General features: G+C 35.8%; 1 protein-coding gene across 1 annotated transcript in view; it reads right to left on the bottom strand.

Moving 5' to 3' along the window:
- The window catches only part of USH2A (usherin), a 795293-nt gene that overhangs the window by 275715 nt on the left and 493667 nt on the right, over nucleotides 1-25911 (bottom strand). The window contains exons 39-40 of the mRNA XM_012506628.2: nucleotides 4100-4250; nucleotides 3421-3563 (exon numbers count right to left, since the gene is read on the bottom strand). Of these exons, the coding sequence (XP_012362082.2) occupies nucleotides 3421-3563; nucleotides 4100-4250 (294 nt within the window). The remainder of the gene's footprint in view (nucleotides 1-3420; nucleotides 3564-4099; nucleotides 4251-25911) is intronic.

Genomic DNA, 25911 nt, shown 5'->3' with positions numbered 1-25911 from the left:
AGTGATGGTTATCTCTGGTTTCAAGATATCAACATTTTCAGCTGCTAGGCAAGTGCTTTCGTTTTATTAATCACATGCTCCCAAGCCTAACATAATCTTAGGACAGTTTTGCAAGCTGTGGACATGCCAGGTGCTTGGACTGCCAGCAGCACATTTAAAAAATAATGTGTTGTTTGTATTTATCTGGTTGCAAACAGTTAAACACTACACTGACCAAATTGGCTGGAACAAACATCTTCTATTAACACACGTTTAACAGGATTTAAAATATTCATAGGAAATGTGCATTATTATTATTTGGTATCAGCACACTAGATTTTTAAAAATGCATGGAACTGGATATTGGTGGCACAGTGGTGTAAATGACAAATTATTTGAAAAAAAATCTATTAAAATTCTTCACATCCTGTTTCCCTGTCCATGATAACTTCTCTGCACCTACGTATTTGCTTCTCTGGCTGTAGCTCATTGCCTGCCTAGATTTCTCTTTGTGGTTTCACCTGTATCACAGGCTTGCTGAAAATCACTGTCTTGAAATATCACACTAAAAATATTGCCATTGGTGACCCATTTTGGCACTGGAAGGCTGTGAGGCTATGGCTGATGCAGAAAGGTGCCTGTTGATGATATGGAATTTAAATGTGAGCATGAGGTGACTTCTCTGTTTCATTCTGTAAGATGATATGTGAAATTTCTACATTGAAAATTTCACTTTGGGTCGGGCGCAGTGGCTCACACCTGTAATCCCAGCACTTTGGGAGGCTGAGGCAGGAGGATCACCTGAGGTCAGGAGTTCGAGACCAGCCTGGCCAACATGGTAAAACCTGTCTCTAATAAAAATATTTTAAAAATTAGCCAGGTGTGGTGGTGGGCACCTATAATCCCAGCTACTTGGGAGGCTGAGGCAGGAGAATTGCTTGAACCCAGGAGACAGAGGTTGCAGTGAGCTGACATGGTGCCACTGAACTCCAGCCTGGGCAATAGAGTGAAACACTGTCTCAAAAAATGAAGGAAAGAAAGAGAGAGAGAAAGAAAAAGGAAAAAGAAAAGAAAGAAAGAGAAAGAAAGAAAGAAAGAAAGAAAGAAAGAAAGAAAGAAAGAAAGAAAAGAAAGAGAAAAAAGAGAAAGAAAATTGCACTTTGGTGAGCAGGAGGTGCTGGTCAGGATCAAGTAAGAAGTGTGATTCTGGCATGGAGCTGTCAGTATGGGTGGTTTTATAAGCAATGCTTTGTAGCCTTGACAGAAAAACCGCTTGTGCCCAATGCCAATCATTCAGTCTTTGTCAACTCAATTGTGCATCCTTTCAGAGATGGCATCCATCTCCACTGACATCTAAAATATACAGTACCCTGTCACCATGTCTCAGGTGCACTGCTAACATAACCTGCAGGTACACATGGCCTCCTTCCAGTTCTCTGCTTTGTGTGTACACTGTGAAGTCACATACATAGCAAAGAACTGGAAGGAGGCCATGTGACTTCACAGTGTATACACAAAGCAGAGGAAGGAAGAGTTCATTCATTTTAGGGAACAGATTTAAACAAAAACGATGGTTATGAGTTGATACCTGCTATTTATTCAAGTGTTACTAATTCTTACTTAAGGAAAATGAAGGGTTAATACCATTCACTTTAAACTCAAGCCCTAAATATCAAAACAATGGTAGGGTCTCTGAGTATGAAAATTCTAGCTATGTATATGTATGGCCTATAAGACTTGTTTTATAGTAAAAGGAGACCAAAGGTAACTTTGCTCAACAAAGGATGTTATGCTAATTGGTATTTTACAATATTTTGGACTTTTGCTTATTTATGTACTACCTCCCTGCCTACAGATGGCAGGTCACGGCCCTCATTCAATAAAAATTGTGGGGAGATTACCACTGAGGAAGTTTGAGTGTTGCCCTTTCTCTAGGGGAATAAAAAAATGCTGTGCCAAAAAAAATGCTTTCTCCCTTCTTCCAAGCATTCTATTGAGCCATCACCTCTGCAGTGGGTTGAATAATTATTTTTGGTTAACCTTTATTTAGTGCCATCAAGCATGCTGCTATACATAAGAAGGAGATTACAAATCTATCTTCAGTTGTTTCAAATGTTTCTTCAAAAATCTATTTTGAGTGTGAATTCTTCAGTCCATAAATCTGGTGATCATGGTGTCCAGATTCCCCAGAGTGTATGTAATGTTCCTTCTAAAAGGTGGTGAATTAATGCTTTCTGGACTTTGGGTGCCATTTATTGTACTGTGCTGATAATTTACTAAATGATACCCTTGAGAACAAAAACACTGAGTGTCCCCTTGCAAAGTAGCTAACTTTCTCCCAGGGAGTAATTACGAATTGAAAGAAATGGATTAAGTAATATACATTATTGCTCATAATAGTGGCTTTTTTTTGTATAAATAAAATCAACTTTAAACAAGATAGATTGTACTGATAATGTCTCATCTGATGTCTTATCTTCACTAAAATAATACAATTAAAGGTATTATAGAAATAAAACAATACATTTAATAAACAATTGATATTGTTGCAAATACTGTATCTTTGTGTTAATATCTAGGCTTTTGAAAGTCACTTAATGTTCTCATTGGATATAGAGCCAGCATGGTAATGGGCCAGCAGAGAACATCGCCTAAGAGCCTATGATTAAAAGACTTGACAAGATTAACTCAAAAAACCTAACTGTTCAAAGATACAATGTCCTTACTCATTCTGTGTAGCTTGATTTAATTTCTAACTTTTCTTAAAAAATCCTTCTTTCATATATTTGCTTTTATAGAGGTAATTTGTATAAAACCAAATGTTATAGTCATGTATTTATTCCCAAATATAATCTAGCAAATATATGCAAAAATAACTTTTTAGTGAACAACTAGAAAATTCTCTTTATTGGTTGAATAAAGAAATCTCAATCCACCTTTTGTAATATACTGCTATCAGATTATACTTCTCTATGCTGAAGGCTGTCTTTGGGGTATGAGTAGAAGCAGGAAAATGAAACCTGTTTCCAGGAACAAGTATACGTAAGCAGCCTCATGAAGTAAGGTCCATATTTCATTTTCTTCTGCCTGCCAGAATTTCTCCAAAACAGAGAACATTCAGTCATAAAGCAGAAGATGACAACCTTTCTCTTGCAGGGCGCTAAGATGTACCCTGAAGGATAGAATGGGGCCATATCATAATTTATAGTGAATTACTTTGTCCTGTCTGTAGGCCTAACCCTCCAACCCTCCAAGACCACATTATTCTTCTTTCTGGAGAGACTGACCACCTTTGCCCACTCTCTTGCCCTAGAAAAGATTGTTGTCACTAAATGACAAGTAAATAAGGAAGGCTCATTTCTTTGCTTTAGAAAAAATTGAAGACATTTTAAACTCCCTAATGTAGAAGACATTTGGCTGTGTATTGTTCAGACCACTTACTGTCCTCTGCGGTCATGAATGGAATCCAAGAACTATGTGCACTGCCAAATCCATTGGAGGCAACCAACCGAAACATATACTCTGTGTACGGTTGGAGATCGCTCACTTCATAGCTTAACGATGCAGAAGGATTGGAAAATAACCTGTATGGGAAATAAATGTCAATTAGGAAGTTTTCGACATTCAAAGAAATAAAAGCAAGTAAATTTCTTACTACAAAAAAATTTTAGAGGATGTCAACATACATTTAAGTATTGTAATTTTCTGCCATCGAATGAGATCTCTTTTAAAATAAGTAGCCACTGGCTGAGTTTGTAATCTTGTGTTTATATGAGATGTAAATCCTAATAGTATTGAGACTGACTGCCATGTGGATTCGTAGAATAGGTATTATAATTTGTTAGCGACAGTTCAGACATCATTTTGTTAGTTTCATTGCTTTATGTAATGCACGTGCTCATGAAAAGTTTCAGTGGGAAGAAATCTTACTTTAAATGCTACATAAATGAAAAATAGATATTTTTGCAAAGCAAATGATTGTCCTCTGTTTGTTTTTCTTTGAACTTTAAAAAGGTAACCTATTTTTTTTGCAAATGAGAACTGACCTACTCTTCAAAAATGTTATGTCTATATTGCATAACCCAGCTGATAGACAGAATGGACAAAGTAGAATGCTTACTCTAGAAATCCACGGGTGGAGTCGCCAGACCTCATCTGGAGTTGGTATCTGGGAGAGCCAGGAGCATTATTACGAGCTGGTGTAGACCAGACAACCTGAAGACTGGTTGGAGTGGCAGATGAAAGCCTGGGAGGCAGCACGCCATCTGGAGCTGTCGAAAAACACAGATGAATTAGAGCAGAGAAAACTGTGGAGAACATATGCTGGATGGAATCGAAATGCTCCATATACTGGAAAAACTGTTCCTCAGGATCAACAACAATGTTAAACATGGTCCATTTAATTTAACATTTTCATTCCTGAACTCCTGTATTTCCTTATTGTTCATTTCAACACAATTACATTACTATTTCAGTCTTAAAAGCCGGCCCCCAAACAGCAAGACAAATGAATATGCAGCACATTCCCACCTGTACTTCTGTTTATCTAATTGAAAACATGGAGGGAATTTAGTGAAGCAAATATTAAAGTACCTTTTTCATTTAACTCTTTGTTCAACAGACCAAACAATTGAACACTGAAGCAGTCCAGATCTCATATTCTTCCCCCCGATATCATCCATTGCTGCCTTAATCACACCACTACATATGAACACAATGGCTTTCTTTTCCTTTTATTTATTTATTTTTTTTGGAGGAAGGGAAGTTTGCTAAAATTGTATTTTTCTGGAATGATAAATAAACATGAGTGGCTGAATACAGCGTATTCCAGCCTTAATGCTCACCCATGAAAATATAAAAAGTAAACTTTTTTCCCTATGTGTTTTATACAGTTACCCTTCTCACAGTTATCCCTTCTCCTGCCCTTATTCAATTCTGCAAGTTGGAACATGCATACCACTTTTTCTAGTCTGGTTGAGTCTCCGGCAAATCTGTTCTGACTTCAACATACCTGCTTGGTACAATCAACCAGGGAAATCTATTTGAATGGTTCTAGAAGGCCTAATAGGAATGTGTAAAACTAAAGCCTATTCTACTAAAAAAAGTTGATAAGATGATTCTGGTTATTTAATTAATTTTTTCCAACAGGTATAACTCAAATGAGCCTGTCATATCAGCTTGTTCCAAATCATATCAGTTTGTTCCAAAGCTATTCAGAAACTTGAAAGCAAATTCAGCAAAACTCTGTGCCTTTAGGAAAATGACCTAATGACTCCGAGCCTATATTTTTTGATATCTAAAGTAGGTATAATATTTTTGCTTTATAGAATTGTTGTGAAGTTCAGAGATCATATAAATAAAGCACCTGATTTTAGACCCCGGTAATTATTAGTTGCTAACTATTATTACTATTATTACATTGGACTGACCTGAACTTTCTTTAGCATAATTTAATTGCTAGTATAACATACTTTGTTGGGAACATTCTGATTATTCTTATATAGGTTCCTAATGACCACAAATTACCAGAGGTCTTTGGTGAAGAAGGAGAAGTGATCAAAATAATGAGAACAAATGAAATATCAGAGTGCATTTTCAACTTTATTTTGTACATAACCTTGTGTAGTGTGTCAATTTTACATACTCTGCAATGCAGAAGAAGCTGTCTGTGAACAATGTGGCTAATGAATGACCAGTGATGAGAACAGAAGAATTAGATTACATGTTTCATCAATCTGCTGTAATGGGTTTGAGTTCATCAATAATTCATTCATTTGTTCAATAAACATTTATTGAGGCTCCACTCTGTGCTAAGCAGTACTCTTCATGTGGAAGGAGAACAACACTGAATAAAATAGACACCACTCCTGCCCCTAGGTAGCTTACATTCAAGTGGAGGGAGCAGGTGGTAAACAAATGAATACTGTGTATACAATAATACCAGGTGGCCATAAGTGCTTTGCAGAGAACTAAAGCAGTGTAAGGAAAGAGAAGGTAAAAAGAATTGGGCAATTTTAGTTACTAGATAATAACTTCAATTCGATGGGAAGATTATAGGAAGAAAATGCAATTCAGTGATATCTGAACAGAGACCTCACTGACATGAGGGAGGTAGCCATCCGAATGTCTGGAGGAAGAGTAATCCAGCCAGAGATAGCAGTACATTCAAAGGCAGTAAGGAGGAAAACATTCTGGTTGTGTTTAAGGAACAGTGTGGCTAACATGGACCAAGGAGGAGAGGGAAAGGAAAAGTCTTCATAGGAGTTGTAGTCTTCATAGGAGTTGTAGGTCAGCGTATATGTGATCTTTAAAGGCTGAGATGGTGAAACAAACTAGGAAGTGAGTGTTGATAGAATGAGTATAGAAGAGGTCTGAGAACTGAGCCCTGGAATCCACCAAAATGTTGAGGTCAGGAGAAGGCCTCTATAGGAAAGGATACTGAGAAGGAGTGGTCAGTGAGGTAGGAGAAAAACTGAGAAGGTGCAGACTGGAAGTCAAGTAAAGAAAGAAGGCACATGAAAAAGGAAGGACATATCAGCTGTATCAACTCAGCTGAGAGCTTAAGGAAGAAGAAGACTGGGAGTTAAAACTTTGCATTTGGCCAAGTGCAGGTATTTGATCACTTTGTAAAGAACAGATGCAGTGCAGTGCTGGGCATAGCAGTCTGAGCTAAGGTTGTGAAGAGAATGAGGGGGTAAAGGGCAGATACAGTGAGCTTAGACAACACTCAGAGGGAATTTATTCTAAAAGGGATTAGAAAATGGGGCAGCAGCTAGCGAAGCTCATGATATCAAAGGAAGGTTTTCTAAAGACTGGAAGATGTTGCAGCATATAGGCATGTTTGTTGGAAGAATACAACACAGACTGGGGGAAAAGATACTGTAGAAGAAACAGTTTCCAGAGCAAAGTCTTAGTGTGGGAAGAGAGAGGTGAGCCAGTGCACATTTGAATCAATTGAGAGTCAGTGCACACTGGCTGCCAAACAGAGCAGGGATAGTTCTCCCATTGTGCAAAAGTGAATGCACAGATGAAGATGTAGAGCAGTGAGTAGATTCAGTGATGGAATAATATCAAAGATCTCCTTTGATGATGCCCAGTTTCTCAGTGAGCAAAATAAAAGCAAAGGCTCAGTGACAAATTGTGTGGATGAAATGGAGGCTTGAAGAAAGAGGAAATGATATGAAATAATTCTCTCAATTAGTAAAAGTGTGGCATGACTAGAAAGTGCAAGAAGATTGCTGTCCAGGGCCAACTATCCACTTCTTAACTTCACATTTTTGGTTTGAAGGACATTCATTGCTAAAGGCTTTTTAATTGATATTTTATCTATGAACACAAATGGTTTTAAACAATCATAATTTATTTGACATATATACTTTAATTGATTTATAATAAGTGCACACATAGAAAAAAGGGCACTGCGAAAACAGGCAAAAAGTAAAGTGCAAAATGCATACAACGTATAACATATAAAACCATGTCTCTCTTTTGGTTATTTTTGTCTAATTTTTCTACATCAAGGAGTATAATGTAATTGAAAATCCAAATTATGAATTTCAACTCATTAGCCCTGAAAAAAATAGTTTTTAATATGCACACAAAACCCCTTACGTGTTAAAAACTACATTACCTTTCTATTAAGAAAGTAGGAAGAAGTGCCCCAAAGTAGGCTTTATAATAATAATAAGGTGTCACGAATTCTCTTCTGAGTAATAACAAAACAATATGCTCCATTAAATTGGTAAACTTTGAATATATGAAATTGCAAAATATTTCCAAACAGAATGGTCATCTTAAATTATTTATATATAACTACTCATTCTGTATGCTTCCAGTAACACTGAATTCTGGAAACCTTCCTTTCCCCTCTGTTTAACCCCTTTTATCCTAGATTTAATCCTTAGAGGCTCCTTAGCACCAAAGCAATAACTGGGAGCCAGCCATAATTCCGCTGCTGGTTTCTTAACAGAAGAGCCCTGTATCCATCAGCTTGATATATTGTCTCTAAGATGCTATGTTGCTCAAAAAGCTTCTCTCAAGTTTAATATGACCCTCACGGGGCAAACACTCCAAGACAACCTCCTGAATCAACACATCTTGTCCAGTAAATACTAATTCTACACAGCGACTAGATAAAACAGCTACCCCAATCTATAAATTCAAAGGAAGGTGGGTTTTTAATAAAATTTCAAATTTAACCTGCTTCAGAAAACCAAATTCATACAAAACATTAAGCAATAAATTAAATCACAGATTGGAATAATTGAGATGGTATAATCTTTTGAATGTATAATTTTATTAAACTTTAAAAATGATATACACCACTGGACTCTTCTCTATATGAAAAACAAAAGAAAACAAAAAACCAAATAGACAATGACTTACACATGTCCTAAACTTCTCTATCTAAGAAAACAAAACAAAATAAAACAAACAAAAAAATATAAACAGATTTATTTACACGTGTCCTAAACCTTTGCTCCCTACAGATTTATAAAACTCTGGGGGTGAGCTCTCAAAGGCAAAAACAGAGGCTTTACAAATGTAGTTGGTGACTACCAAGTCTGTGGGGCCAAAAAGAAGAATATTTTAGGGAGAAAATGAATTCGCTGTGCTTTCCATATGCACTGAATTCTTTCTCAGGACATCCCACCAACATGTTACTTTTGTGGTGTGTTTTTTTTGCCTGTGTGTGTGCATTGAAAAATAGTGAAATAAAATGCTGCATTAAAATATCAAATAAGCCTGTAATATTTTGTATCAAATTCAATTCTATAATACGAAATATTGAATACCACTCTGCACTCTTGTTAGAGGCAGGGAAAGGGCAGAATAGGTAGAAGGAGGAATAAAATAATCTACTTTATGTTTAACAGATTAAACCTGACTCAAATAACTGTATCACCAAAAAAAGAGTACTCAGCACAAAAGAGGTATAAATGCTATGGGGGACTTGGAAATTAGAAACTCACTTCCAGGGGTGCACTGGGCCTTGTCTTTCAGAGATCCCTGGCTTGCAGAGGCACTGCCCTGGGGGTACTATCAGTTGTTCATCCAGGTTAATGATGTTCTCAGCCTCATTCCAGGGCCTAGGGCTCCCACCAACTCTTCCTGTGCTCATTCCATTTAGATGTGGTGCTTCTTGCTGAATTCACTAGGAATCTGACTCTAGCCTACTCCAAATTATCCCCTCACTTCAGGGATTACATTTTTGGCATTCCCATTTAGGCTTCTCTGTTAACATTAGAGAAACTGTGGCCTTTTACCTATATGCTGCATCGCTGAATAGCCTGGCACATATTCAAAATCCGTGGATTACACATTTCTTCATCATTTTCTGAAATAGCTACATATGAGCAACGGTTTTAAATTCTACTTTCCAGAATGGAAAATTAAAGTTCAGACACATATATTGAGTCATTGAGTCATGAACAAATTGAAAACAGAAGGCAAGACTCGATTTCCAGTCACTAAACCATATGTCATTTAAAAAGATATTAATTATGAGGAATATGCAGATGTGCTAACAAATGGACAGTCAACCTTGAACACAAGGATGCACAAACAACAGCATTAAATAGTAACAAGTAGGTAAAATAGATTTCATGTTCATAAAACAGTCTTTCACCAGAGTGAACCTTTTGAAAGCGTACTATGTACAAGGTTATTTAACATAATTATTTCTAATCCTCAGAATTACACTCCAAAATTGTAGTGTTTTCTCTTTGTAGGATATACGGAATAGGGTAAGGCTCAGAGAGAAGTTAAATATTTTATTTCAAATCGCAGAACTGATGTAACTGGCACACTGAGGATTCTAACATGGGCCGTTTAAGTTCAAAGGTAGTGTGCTCTTAATTTTACACCCTGAAACAGCCTGCTATAGTAAATGATTTATAATATAGAATAACTATTAAATATATTAAATCTATATAAAAGCAAACCATGTACAATATTAAATAAATAAGTTTCAATAAATGTTGGATTTATTTTCTGTCCAGGTCATATTCTTAAACAGTACCTTCCAGTCTTATTTCTTTATCATAGCAGGGATTCCCATCATTCCACAGGGTATCACACATAGAACTACTAGTATGAATTTGCCACGTCTCCGGAATTAGTCAACATCCACAGAAATTCAATGAAATGTAAAATGGAGAGGTCTTCATGTTAGTGAGAGAAAAAGTATATTTTAAAAATAGTGTTTTTGTAGGTATGTCATGGATCTGATATTTGACCATAGAATATTGAAAAATAAAACAACAGAATCTTAAAATCAGAAGGCAGAAACCTTAAAAGTCACCAACTTTATCCTCTCACCAAATAAGGAATCCTTGCCTAGAACATCCCAGGCAGGTGACTCCAGGCCTCTGCTTGTTCCTTACCAGTGACAGGAAAATAGTCACTTGGAAAGTTGTCTCATCACATTATTGAATAGTCTTTATCATTGGAAAGCTCTTTCTGATGTAGAACAAAGAATTGTATGGGTTCTACAAAACTTAGGGCAAATATAACCGTTTGTTCACACTGAGACATCCTGAGTGAAATGGGGCACTCTAAGTAATTAATAGGAGTGAACTGGGCTGCAGCAGGCATAAACTGGGACTATCTTGGGCAAAAGGTGCATATGGTTGGTCATGCTAACAACACTGAACTCCTTAGGACCTTACCTCTAATCCCTGAGAACAAGCTTCTGGTACCATTCGTGGGCTAGAACCTCAGGTATTTTTAAGCATTTGTCCTCCCCTCCACTAAATTTCCCCATTTCAGGTTAAACATCTCTGTTCTCTCCAACTAGTTTCCATATAGTATGTTTTCTCAACCATTTTCTAGCCTTGTTAACTGATTTGGGTGTGTTCCAGTTTGAGAATGCCTTTTAAATTTACACTCCTTGTGCATTTGGACCACAGCCCAACACAGGAAGACACTGACTTTCCTTTCTTCAAGTGATGCTGCTGAAACTTCACTGAGCATCTTAATTTTGGCCTGATTAATATTGGAGTTCATCAAGTTCATTCATATCAGCTATGTAGCTGACTCAAAATGGTCATATAGATAGCTGACCATACCAGATTATTTTCTAATGTATACATAGTCTTAAAGGACTATTAAAGGAGCAAAGTAATTAAAGAGATACCATAGTGCCCAACACAGTGCTTTGTCTATGAAAGATCTTATAAAAACTGGATGAATGGATGGATGAATCAATGGCTGGAAAGATGGATGACTTGATGGGGGAAAGATCTGCAGAGAAAATTATTTCTCTCATTATCCCAACAATTGTTAGAACCCCAAACATATTTTCCATTTACAAATAAATAACAATAAAATGTGAAAAATATTTTTAACATAAATGAGATTAATTGCTTGGAGGTATTACCAAATTAAATCTGAAATACTACTTTAGAGTACATTCATTTCTCTCAATGTTCTTATTTCACAGATACAAAAACTGAGGTTAGAAAAGGCTAAGCAACATGTCTCAATGAATAGTAGATAGGAACCTGTGGTTTCATACATGTCCCTTCTGTTTTCAAGACCATAGTTCATCTCTCAAAACCCCGTTAAGTTTTAAATTTAAGTCTAATTATTGCTTTGTCCCATGATAAACCAAGGTAATGATAACATAAACCATTTGAGAACAGATATGCTTTTTATTTATCTTTGTAAACTTCAGAGCACTTAACAAATTTTGAGAGTTTAGTATTGCTCATGAAATACTTATTAAACAAATGATAAAATTTAGTTCTTGGAGAACTAAACAGAACTCTTTTAAAAGTACTATATGTATTTTCCTAAGTACAAATATGTTTATGATATAAACTTTAAAGATTATAAAACAAAGAAGAAAACAATGATCCATAATTACACTACCCAGAGATAGCCACTGTTAAATTATTATAGATAATCTTTCCTGTCTTTTTTCTATACAAATATATGTGCACATAATTAAGAGAAACATTAAGATGAATACTTACATATTATTTAGTAAACTTTATTTGCTTTGCAATATATGCCAGTAAGTATTTTTTGGTAGCATGACTTTTCAAATAATTGCATGTACTATTTTTATAGATGTGGAACATTCACTTAACAAAGCTGACATTGATGGATACAGAATGATGCATCTTTAGGGACACTTTTTAGAGTTATCGGGTAAACGTGGATGAATGCTCTACTATTTCAGATGTTAGCTGACTAATTGTTTTCCAGAACATTGAATTTATGCTACCATCACTAAGGTATGAGTGGTCCACTTCCCAGTATCCCCATCAAAATGAGTATTTTATATAATGCCTATATATATCTATATATACATATATAATAATAATGATACAAGTATATCATTAAATATATTATATATCTACATGTCATATAATTTGTATATAAGTACATATGACTGATATAAAGTATGTATGTGTGTGTGTATATATATAATAATTCATTAACTCAGCAGCTATTTAAAAGTCATCTATTATATGCCTAGCACTATTCCATAACCTGGGAATATAGTAATGAACAAATTAAAATGGTTTTTATTAAGAGGGGTGAGATGAAAGACAAAAAAAGATAAAGGCAAAACTATAGAGACGATAAAAAGCGATCAGAGGTTGCCAGGGGTTGGGGGAGGGCTGTATGAACGAATAGATGGAACACGGAGGCTTTTCAGAGCAGTGAAGATACTTTGTATGACACTATAATGGTAGGTACATGTCATTATATATTAGCCTAAAGCCATAGCATGTACAACACCAAGAGTGAATCTTAGTGTATACTATGGACTTTGGGTGATAAAAACATGTCGGTGCAGGTCCACTCTGTGGAAGAGGATGATAATGGGTAAGGGTATACACGTGTGGAGGCAAGGATATATGGGAACTCTGCACTTTCTGCCCAATGTTGCTGTGAACCTAAAGCTGCTCTTAAAAATAAAGTCTATTAACATTTAATGAGAAAAAAAGAAGCATTTCTAATATAAGGGCATTGAGAGTGATGAGGGAGGGAGTGGAGCAAAGTTAGCATGTTAGATGCGATAGGCAGGGAAGGCCTCTCTGATGAGGTTTTATCTGAGCTGAGATTTGCAAATCACTGGGAGAAGCACAAATGAAGCAGACCCAAGGCAGAAGCCTCATTGACGTGAGTCTGGAAAGTATTGTTCATAGAGGATTTGGTGATGGAACAGATGTAGGGATGTAGAGAATGAAAGAAGGATGCTTGACTCCTAAGCTTCTGGTCTAAGAGAGGGACATTTGGTGGAGGAAGAAAAAAAAATTGTTGGTTCTGGATTGCCTAAGATATTTTTAGAAGGCCATTGGCTACAGGGGACTGGAGTTCATGTGTTTAGGCCTGGGCATATACATAAGGAAGGTGTCAGTCTATAGATAGCACTGAAAACCAAAAGACTATGATTGAAATATTTACAACATGCTTATTGGCCATTTACCGTTTCTAAATTTCTAAAATGGTTGTTCATGAATTTTTTCCAATGAAAACTTTCTTACCTTTGATAAGCTTTTTATTACATTAGATAATCCTGAACATTTCACACTTTTGTCACTCTCCTTTACGTTCAATAAGAACTTTTTACGTTTTTAACTTAATTAGCTGATTAGCAGCTAATTAATGTCTTTATTGTAATGTCTTTATTTAGAGTTTATTTTGATTAAATCACAGAAGAGGCAGATCTGTGTATCGGTTAAGAGCCAACTTATCTGGGTTCAGTTCCTGATTGTGCTACTTACTGAGCAAGTACCAAAATCTCTATGTGCCTCAGTTTCTTCATCAGTGAAAGAAAGATTAAGATGGTACATATTTCATAGAGTGTGGTTTGGAGGATTAAATAAGTTAATGTATCAAGTGGTTACACAATATAATACATACATAATATAATAAAGTACACATTGTAAGTACTACGTAAGTGTTTGCTATTGTTACGATCTTTATCTTACCCCCAATGTCTATCGCATGATCCTGTCATATCTTTACTCACACCATAACTACAATCATGCTTTACTCATTTATTATTTCTTAGTAACATCAATCAAAGTATCTTCTTAAGTATCACTAAGTCATTTAATGTATCCCAAGAAACATGTTGCTGGGTGATACTGTAATGACTAGAGAGACATAGTAGCTGTACATTTTTATGTAATGGCAAAAAAACGACATAACATTTTGGGGTCAGCATCACAAGCATTAATATCTTGTAGACAATCTAGCTCAGTTTATAACTATTTAGTTGCTAACATCATCTAAATAATCACTTTATGATCATCTTCATGCCATAGTAAAGATGGTATGCATGATAGGAATTAAATGTTCTGAGAACCTTATTTGTTCGTGGTTCATTTTAAGTTACTTGAAGATAAGCACTGTACATTCAGATTTATTGTTTCTCTCTGTAATTTTCTTCCCCATCCTTGATGACTTCATAATTGAGATTGCTCTAGATACATTGTTTGTAATAATAATATTTATGAAATTACAAAGTCTGATCCTATAATATTTTGTAACCACTTAAAAAATTCACAAGGTTTAGAAAAAGTATGTTCTGCTTATACCCAATACAGAGCTTAAATTACCCAGCCATCTTAGTTTTAATCACTTGAGAACAATTTTTTCTTAATTTTTAATTTTTTTTAATTTGTGGCATATAGGAGGTATATTTATGGGGCACATGAGATGTTTTGATACAAGCATGCAATGTGAAACAAGCACATCATGGAGAATGGAGTATACATCCCCTCAAGCATTTATCCTTTGAGTTACAAACAATCTAATTACATTTTTTATGTTATTTAAAAATATACGCTTAAGTTATTATTGACTATAATCACTTAAGCAATTGTTGTGCTATCAAATAGTAGGTCTTATTCATTCATTCTATTTTTTTAACGCATTAAGCATCCCCTCCTCTCCCCAACCCTCCACTACTCTTCCCAGCCTCTGGTAACCGTCCTTCTACTCTCTAAACCCATGAGTTCAATTGCTTTGATTTTTAGATCCCACAGATAAGTGAGAACACGCAACATCTGTCTTTCTGTGCCAGGCTTATTTCACCTAATGTAATAATCTCCAGTTCCATCCAAGTTGTTGCAAATGACTGGATCTCATTCTTTTCTATGGCTGAATAGTACTCCATTGTATATATGTACCACATTTTGTTTATCCATCCATCTGCTGATGGATGCAACTTAGGTTGCTTCCAAATCTTGGCTATCGAAAACAGTGCTGAAACAAACATAGGAATGAAGATATTTCTTCAACATACTGATTTCCTTTCTTTTGGGTGTATGTCCAGCAATGGGATGGCTGAGTCATATGGTAGCTCAATTTTTAGTTTTTTGAGAAACCTCCAAATGGTTCTCCATAGTGGTTGTACTAATTTACATTCCTACCAGCAGGGTACAAGGGTTCCCTTTCTCCACATCCTTGACAGCTTTTGTTATTTATTGCCTGTTTGTTGGACATAAGCCATTTTAACTGGGGAGAGATGAAGTCTCATTATAGTTTTGATTTGCATTTCTCTGATCATTGATGATGCTGAGCACCTTTTCATATGACTGCCATTTTTATGTCTTCTTTTGAGAAATGTCTATTCAAATATTTTGCCGATTTTTGGATTGGATTATTAGGTTTTTTCCTATAGAGTTGTTATATATTCTGGTGATTAATCCCTTGTCAGACGGTTAGTTCGCAAATATTTTCTTCCATTCTGTGGGGTGTTCCTTCACTTTGTTGATTGCATCCTTTGCTGTACAGAAGATTTTTAACTTATGTGATCCCATTTGCCTATGTTTGCCTTGGTTGCCTGTGCTTGTGGGATATTGCTCAAGAAATCTTTGCCCAGACCGATGTCCTGTAGATTTTCCCCAATGTTTTCTTGTGGTAGTTTGATAGTTTGAAGTCTTCAACTTAAGTTTTTAACCCATTTTGATTTTATTTTTGCACATGGTGAGAGATAGGGGTCTAATTTTATTCTTTAAAAAAATTTCTAAGAATTTTTGTGGGTACATAGTATATATATATAAAGTACATTAGATGTTTTCATACAGATATGCAATGTGAAATAGTCACAAGATGGAGAATGGGGTATCCATCCCCTCAAGCATTTATCCTTTGAGTTACGAACATTTCAATTACTTTTTAAAAAACTTTTATTTTAGGTTCAGGGGTACATGTGCAGGTTTGTTATGTAGGTAAACTCAAGTCATGGGGGTTTAGTGTACAGATTATTTCATCACCCAGGTAATAAGCTTAGTACCCAATGGTTATTTTATCTGTTCCTCTCCATCTTCCCACCCTTCACCCTCGAGTAGGCCCCGTGTCTGTTTTTTCCTTCTTTGTGTTCATGAATTCTCATGTAGCTCTCACCTTTTGAATGCATCTCCATTTTTCTTATTTGGCCTTGCAGCCATACCATGAATTAGATGATGTGAGTATTGCATTCCTCCTACAGTTCTTTGTGATTGTGCTAAATGCCAGGCTGGGATTCAAACAGAGAATTTTGATTCAAAACCTCATCCTCTTTCCTGTTTACTATGCAATCTCCAAGCTATAAATATGGAAATACAGAAAGATTAAACATTTGTGATAAAACTGTGCTGTCATTTTTGTATTCCCTGAAAAACTGATCTACCCATCCTCCTTTCCTCCCTTGCCAGGCATCGTGCCAGGTGATGGGTGCATAATGAAGAACAAACTAGCCAGAGTCACACCATTATGGGCATGAGAATATTGTCAAGTGGAGCAAGACTGGCATCAAACAAATAGAAAGCAATATGTAGTTAAAATGTACACAAAGTGCTATGAGGGAGAACAGAGGTGCTAAGAGGTATCATTAAAGGGGGCTGACTTAATTTTGGTTGAAAGAAAAAAGGCTTTCTAAGGAAGTGGTATTTAAGTTTGGACCTGTTAAATGACTAAGACTTTGCTGAGCTATTATGGGCCGGAAGCTCTATGGTGATCTCACTGTTTGAGGAACTAAAAGCAAGGCAGCAAGGGTGGGAGTCACTGGTCTTGTAGGAAAGATAAGGAGTCTGAAATGTATACGAAGGAGATGGGGAATCACTAATTCCATCAATATTTTAAGCACAGAAACTACAATTGTTGTTTAGTTTGAAAATACTGAGGCACAGATGGTGGTGGCTACTCTCTGGTAAATGGACTGGACTGCATACTGAAAAGGAATGAATGGATTTATCATCTTATTGATATACCTTGATTTGAGTTTTTTTTCCCATAAAAGTTCAGTGCAGAATGTGAAAAACAATCCAATTACTAAGTATTTCTGGCTACTTGATTTCATTACACTCACTTCTGGTAGCTCATTCTTATATGGATCAATAAAGAATCTGCACTCATGTCACTAGAATGCCACAAAGAGATGGGGAAAACTGTAGATATCCTTTATAATTTATTAACCTGCCTAATTACGAAAATATTTTTAAAAACATTTAAAATAAAACTCAAGAAAACAAAGCTGAATAACGAAGGGAAAAGAACAGTGAATTGCACCACAAAACCTCTACTAAGGTTAGCTATCGTCAGGCAACAGACTTTTTCTTTCTGTTTTTTTTTTTTTTTTTTTTTTTTTTTTTTTTTTTTTTTTTTTTTTGAGACAGAGTCACGCTCTGTCACCCAGGCTGGAGTGCATGCAACCTCCGCCTCCTAGGTTCGAGCGATTCTTCTGCCTCAGCCTCCTGAGTAGCAACAGACTTTTTTTTTTTTTTTTTCTGAGGTTCACAGAAGCCAAAAGGCAAAACGGAAAAGAAATATCATGAGTTACCAATCAATACATTTTCTTAAAAAGTTCTTTTTTGTTGTTTTTCCAAGAAGTTTTCATTTTATGGGAATGAATTTAGTCTAAAATGGACTCTTCTTATTTAATAAAACAATTTACATTTTTGTAAAACAAGAGAATCACAGTAAATCAATTAACTTTTCTGATTTCTAAAAATAACTACGTACAATAATCCCACCAAATAAGGAAAATGCAACTTTGTACTTTAACAGCCAACTTTAACAACATTGACATAGTTGCCTTACATCACTATTTATAAACACATTTAAATTTATTGTCCTAGTTTTTTTAAGAGCAACCCCTTCTCCCCCTAGAAGGTGAAACCAAGCTCTAAATACCTTGATCTATCCAATATCTCCTTAGGGAATTCTTAAGTAGCCAGCCAGAACATGCAGTAAGTGCAGTTATGAACATCACTGCAATGGTGGCCAGGGCCTTCAGTTCCATCAGGGAATGCACACCATCTGCTCCAAAAGCCTGTTTTGCACAGGACCTTGGGTTATGCCTGGTGGCTAGAAAGAGCTCAGCAATGAATGGATGAATGAAATTTGAACAAAGTTCAAAGTTTTGGTAAAGAGTCTTTATGTTAATTGAGTTGTTTATTAAACAACTCAACAAATTTAATGAATGACTTTGGTTAATTGCCCCTTGAACAATGCTAACATCTTGATATTCATTTGTAAACATAAGCACACTACAATGTCAGAGTTAATGCTGGGGAGTTATTGTACACCAGGCAATGGACTAAATGCTTTGTATGTATCATAACACTGAATCCTCCTAATAGTCCTAGGTGTGAAGTAGGTGGGTCAAGGAATCTGAAGCTTCATAAGATAAATGACTTGCACAAGACCACACAGGTAGTAAGGGGTTTGTGCTACTATTTGAATCCAGCAACTGTCTCCAAAGTTCGAGTTCCTGTTATTTTAAACAATGTTGTTTAAAATGAGCCAAACCAGACCTTTGCCCTTCCTCACAGACGTAAAAGGTAACTAGCCTCCTTTCCCTACCTCTTCCCCATCCACCACACAGGAACCTAAAGAACTAACTTGGAGAGCGGATACTGTTTTGAAGAATGGTAAAATCTAACAGCTGTGTTTTGAAAGAAAGCAAGATATTTTTGAGGTTTTAAACAAATGTGTCATTTAAATTTTGAGGAGGATTTTTTGGAGTAGAGGTTTGAAGAAATTGTCTCTGTCTTTCATAGTCTGTTGCTCTCTCTTTCTCTCTGTTTACTATCTTTTTTCTCTTTTACTTCTCAAGGCACCCTTGGCTCTGAGAAAGGACTCTAGAGAAAAATAAAGAAACAAGGTATATAACAAGAGCTATAGGTTTTACAGATCCAACCTTAATAAATGATATTTCTCAAGGTTGTCACTAGTGTAGTAGAAGAGTATTTAGGTCAAACTCTGACTAGGAAAGAAACATGTGCAAAAATAAAAAAATTGTTAAAAAGTCATTATTTCTTATATTAGTGACAAAATAAAATATTTTAAAGTACATTAGCAAATACAACCTGAAGGTGGTACAACATTTATCTTGGTCTTTCACGGACGTATTCAGGTTTATTGTTCTGTGGGAACTGAAAACTTCTCCAACATTTCACAGAGAAATGGTAAGAATATATCAGTCAAAATTGGTGCAAATATTTGTCAAAAATTATATAAAACCCAATGGGCAGATTTCACCTAGCTCCAGTAATTATTCTTCATGAAATGAAAAATGGTTCCCGTGTTCACTAAGAATGCTTTAATTAGAATGGAAAAGAAGAAAGGATATCCCCAGTTACAGTATATAATAGGAGTAATATAGAAAGGGGGGCAGAGGTGGGTCAAGGGCACTGGGATAAAAAGACACCACTGAATACTAATTGCTGTTGACCATTTTGAGAAATAAAAGATTCCACTTCACATTAGCATCCATAGGACTAAGGTAACACACCTCCACCTCTACCTCTCTTTGTGGTTTAAGACTAAAGAATTGCTTAAAATTGCTCTGCAAGACAATTTCAGTGAATTTGTTAACCAAGAAACATCAGACAGACTGAAGTCACCCTCTGTTAATTTTGAAATACCCCAAAGCTGTGAATGATGTAGCTCACCATGCTCAGAGAAAAACAGCGATTTTGAATTTCATTAGATACATTATTTGTTCAACTAGAATGTAGAACTGTCACTTTGTCAGACTAATTAGAGGCCCTGAAGTTGGTGGTCATAATGCCCAGAAGAATTTTTTTTTGTTATGTCTCAAACCACCAACCAAATTTTTTTCCTTTTCCTTACAGAAACTTCCTACATTTAGACACTCTAGTTAAGCCTTTGCTTTAGACATTTGAATTCCTCTTAGTATTCCTAACAGTATTTCTTAGCATTCCTATTATTTTGAATATGATCATATTCATCCAATTAGTTTCCAGGCAGCATAGATTAAATTCTTTTTCCTTGAGTACCTGATTGCTTGAGCCCTTTGTTTAAAGCATATCTTCAATTGGAAAAATAATTTAAAATATATACAACAACAATACTGTTCAATTAATTGTTTTATTTTTGATTCCAATATTGCTCATTGACTTCGTTTAAAATAATTCGCTGAAGAAGTTAGCCTTTATGAAATTAAAAATTGATATGCTTAGCAAGGTTAACAATAAGTAAATTCAAGCTCAAGTCAAAGCCACTCTTTTCAGGAAGAGTGCATTAAATTATCCCTTGTTGAATGTATCTAACAAGAAAAATAGCAAAATAAATTACTGAGGGGCTGGGTACAGTGGCTCACGCCTATAATCCCAGTATTTTGGGAGGCTGAAGTGGGCAGATCGCTTGAGCCTGGGAGTTTGAGACCAGCCTGAGTAACATAGTGAAACCCTATCTCTACAAAAAAAACACAAAAATTAGCTGGATGTGGTGGTGCATGCCTGTACTGCCAGCTACTCAGATGCTGAGGGGGGAGAATTGCTTGAGCCCAGGAGATCGAGGCTGCAGTGAGCCGTGACTGTGCCACTACACTCTAGCCAGGGTGTCAAAGCGAGAGCCTTTCTCAAAAACAAAACAAAAAATGACTGAGGTCGTGTAGAAAATAAACCATTATATTTTAGAGTTGGACTCTTCCTCTATGGTGCCATTGAATCCACTATTCTAAGATACAATCAAATACCAAGAAATTAAGTGATCTTTGAATAGTGGAGAAAATTTTAGTCATTTAATGATTGAAGAATCAGAGCAGATTGGTTATAAAAATCATTGTAACAATGGGATTGGATATAATATTCAAGTTTATTAATTAAATTACTCAAATAATAACTAGATCTAGCATTAAAATACTTAAATTAAATTTGGGGTGTCTGCTATGGTCTATCTATGTCCCTCCTATAATTCTTATGTTGAAATTCTCACCACCAAGGAGATAATATTAGGAGATGGAGCCTTGGGAGGTGATCAGGTTATGATATTGTAGCCCTCATGAATGGGGTTAGTGCCCTTGTAATAGAGACCCAAGGGAGACTTCTCACCCCTTCTGTCATGTGAAGTTAGAGTAAAGAAAATGACTATCTATGAAGAAGAGCCTTCACTAGACACCGAATCTGTCAGCACCTTGATCTTGGACTTCCCAGCCTCCAGAACTGTGTGAAATACATTTCTGTTGCTTGTAAGGCACCTAGTCTATAGTATTTTGTTGTAGCAGCGTAAATGGACAAGACAGCATCCCTTACCTCAACAGGCCATTAATTTCACATTCTCTATTAGTAAGAATAAAACAATAGTCATTGGCAGAATTTAAACTGCTGAAAGACTTCTAAGAACTGATTTCACCTCATAAGTAGTAGAGTTAGAATCAAATTTGAGAATAAAAATTATGATGTTCATTTTACCACAACAATGATCAATAATTATATGAAGAAAATTTGTAATCAGGCTATCAGTGATAGTTACTTGTTTCTAGTAATTTAGTCACAAAATTATTATCCAGTATAGCATTGGCACCAGAAAGCATATGAGATTAATATCAAGAAATTTTGTCACTTTTAGGTTTATGAACCTAGGGGAATTTAGAAGTCTAAAACAAACGTATTCATATTAATAACCCTTCTTTTATTTTTATATTGCATAAATTGGAACACTTATTTGTGAAGAAAAATATGGTAATCAATACATAGCTTTGCCCAGAAGAAGAAAGCATGGATCATCCCCAATTCCCAAGAATTTTCAATTGGTTATTTAAAAAATGATTATTGGATATATTGCACAGACATTATATGGTCCTTCTCCTTAAAATTTCAATTCTAATACTTCCTATACTTCAGGAATCAGCAGCCATTAAATAATGGAGTTCTAATTTGCTGCTGCCTGATCTTCTCACATAGGGAAGGATACAACTGTGCAATGTAACAACTACTATGTGTGCTGCATCACGTTGTATCTGTTGCAGGCATCATCATAATTAAGTTCTCAGTGTCAATCCTATGAGACAGTGCTTATTATTTACTACCATTTACAGAGGAGCAAAGTAAAGCAGAGTCTGATTGTATAACTTGCGGAAGCTCATACAGCTAGTAGGAGAGGGGAAATTAAGATTTGAACCAAGTCCCACTGATCTTAGAATTCATGCTCTTTATCAGCACAATAACATGAGTGTAGCGTGTATTTGTGTAGGTGTTACAGATAAATAGAGGAGAGATGAAATATGGCATTTTCATATACATTATTTTTATGCTGCATAGTATTTTCCCTCTCAAGCAATCTATAATTTCATATTTTCTCAGGAAGTAAAACTTTGCAAATGTTATTTTTCTTAAGAAAGTAAGCATTGATAAAAAGCTGAAAGTTAACTTTAGATTATCAAGACTATTTCACTGACCATAAAGTCTAACAACATAAGAAATTAAGATTTAATTTTTTCTGAGAAGTTCTCTCAAATACCTTTAAAGATTTCAGAGTAGCCTGCATCCAGTCACTAGTTCTACAATGGAACTGTATCTGCCCATGTCACTGTCAGGCACAGTAACAGAAATTACTGTGTGTTTTATTAAAAGCCTATTTTTGTCTCTCTCTCTCTCTCTTAACTAAAACCCTAATTTAGTTGTTGTTCCCTTAGGTACAAAGTACACAGTTCATAATTCATTTGATATAAAATGTCAGTTTAGATTCTTGCCCTTCTTTGATAAATGAGAAAAAAACACGTACATTTCAATTTCCTCAATGCCAGAACTACCAGAAACAACCCCCTGTTGTGTTTCTCAAAGACCTTTGTGTTCAATTAAACATCAAGATTCAGAAACTGTAGGGAAGAATATTTCCAAGACAGAGAGAACAAATACATGAGACAGAGGGAGACAGCTAATGCTTTTCCTACTAGTCAGGTGATATCTCCCAAAGAGCATCTTTGATCCTCAAATTAGTCCTCACTTATAATTTAATATGCCACAACCAGTCTGCTGTTTCCTTACACTTAGTTTTAGAGACAGCTGTTGGAATCATCAAGGAAGATAAAAATGTAGATGTTTACAGGTTAATTTTCAACTGAATAGTGATAAGCTTACATATATTTTGTATTTATATATCATGCTTTATGTCCTTTAAACAAAGAATTGAGCAGCTACCTAATGTGCCAGCTAATCTCAGTGCGCACACATTCTTTATTCCTTGTCTAAACCCATTGAGGAAAGTTCTGTAATTATGAAACCCCTTCCCAGATGAGCAAAATGAGGCTTAGAGAGGAGATAAGTTTCTCAAGGTCACACAATCAGGAAATGAAAATGCTGGGGATAGCAAGTGGTGGATAAGTTGAATTGTGATATTCTGATAGACACTGTGCTTTACAAATGCACAGTCTAAGATACATGCTTACTTGATTTATAGCATCAACCATGGGAATAAGATTTAAGTTTTTACCTGTGATCATGCCCTCAACTTCAGATTTTGATGAGGAAAGTATTCCTGCTTTCTTATGGCCCAGAGGTCACACATGGTCATTTTGTGGCCGTTCCAGTGAACAATTTTCCCACATACTCACACTGTTCACAAGGCTTAGTTCTAGAATATTCCACATGTGAATAAGTGTCTTCACCTGATTAGAGTGTTTTTTCAACTGTTCACAGAAAATTGTTTTAGTACAGGAAGAAAAAGATTCTTTCATTAGTTTTTACAAATATAAGTTTTCTTGCTCTCTTTTAAGAAAGTTTGTTAATTTTTCAAAATTAACACTATTAGATAAATTAAATCTCTTCACAAGAATGCAAACTATGTACAATCAGAAGATCACAATTTATAATAATTTATAATAGAAGTTCATAGGTAAATACGAAAGAAGTTGGGCAAAATACTTGGTGGGCAAGTTAAGTACTTACATCCACACTGGCAAAGGATGGGCCCAACTGATTGGTTTCTTTGCTTTCTCCACACAGGGCACATACCACATAATACTGCTTCTGCTTAATGCTTTTTTGTAAGGCTGTAAACATGTTTTACCTACACTTTTTTTCTCTTATGACATTATAAACTTTAGAGCATGGGTTACACAGTCATTGAGGACAGTTCTCTAGGCCATCTGCAACAGGATTTAAAAACCTACTAGTTCAACCAACAATACCTTTAAAATTATATTTGACACCACTATAGAGTCAAGTCACCTCTTCAGACCTGCATTGATTAGTGGGGCCTCAAATTCTGTGTTGCTTCTGCCAACAGAACATATGAACAGTTAGTAGAAGAAATAAACAATAGAGTATAGTGGCTCAGAACCAGGCTTCTATAGTCAGTCTCTAGGTTTAAATACAGTCTCTGCCTTTAACTAGTAACATGACCTTTACTAGTTGCAAGCCAATATTGTTTCTTCAACTTCCTTATGTATAAATAGGAACAATAATAGCACTTGCCTTACAGGGTTTGTGAGGAGAATAAAATGCAAAAACGTACCTGCACCTAGTATTAATAAATGCTATCTTGGTATGAGTGATCACAACATCAAAAATCTCTTTTTAGCAAATAAAAGGTTACATGATCTTAATTTTTCTCTAGGTACTGGGCACTATGTCAATCTACTCTGGAGTTGTGTTTGTGAACTCCTAGAAGGAAAAATCTTAGCTATGAGGTCCAATAGACAGTAAACCCTAGAATCCAGGATGAAGATGTAACTGACTTGAGGAAACATATTTCAAAACCGTACAGAGATGTAGCCACAAGAGGCTTATTAAAGAAAATTCCCCAGAGGGGAAAGACTCAGTTTTAGTTACATGGAGTTTCTTATAACAGATGTTCGGTGAAGAAATTGAAGAGCAGAGGAAATTTAGCTGACAGTGTCATCACAGCAGGGCTGATTAGTGTTCCTCAGTGCATAAAACATCATGCCTGTTGCTTTCTGGTGCCACACGTAGTACTCAACATCTGGAATTGGTTATCTCTGGTATCTGTTCCTGGCCCATTCAGGAAGACTGTGAACAACATGATGGCTTTCTTACACTGGAAAGACCTCTGGCCATAAGAATGGAACTTATATATTCAAAGACCAGTTGAGCATGGAGGCCTATTATACCTATTTTTTCCCTGAGTATTTGTCTCAATTATAAATGTGGAATAAAGTCATAGACAAGATCATATATTTTTGCTTTTAAAGTATTTTAAAGATGGTCTAGCTCAGTAGTCTTCAAACTTGTGAAGGCACCCAGTGACCTGGGAGTTGGTAATGGAATCCCATTAAAACACAGGTTGCTTGGCCCCACCCTCAGAATTTCTGGTTAAGTAGGTTGAGAGTAGGGTTTGAGAAGTTGCATTTCAAGCAAATTTCAAGGAATGTTGAAGTTCCTGGTCTGGGATCACACTGTGGATACTGCTGATCTAATTCACATCTGCCATTTTAGAGATAAGAGACCAACATTGTGGTCAGGTACAGTTACTTAAGTCAGACCAAACAGCTAATTAGCACAAGAGTTATTACTAGAACTCAGGGCTCTGAGACCTGAAAATAGTGGAGAAACAGCTCAGAAGACTGTCAAATGAAGTGGCTCTGAGGAGACCCTTCAGAATGGGATCAGCCATTTCACAGTTTTAGAAAATATTATCTCATGTGACATCCAGCTTACTTCTTGAGGTTTCCTAATTTGAGAGCCCAAGGAAAAGCCAAACACATATGTTGTTTAG

The sequence above is a fragment of the Nomascus leucogenys genome, chromosome 5 (assembly GCF_006542625.1).
Source record: "Nomascus leucogenys isolate Asia chromosome 5, Asia_NLE_v1, whole genome shotgun sequence".
Taxonomy (NCBI): domain Eukaryota; kingdom Metazoa; phylum Chordata; class Mammalia; order Primates; family Hylobatidae; genus Nomascus; species Nomascus leucogenys.
Note: the sequence above shows the minus strand (reverse complement) of the source record. Positions and strands in the feature narration are given on the sequence as shown.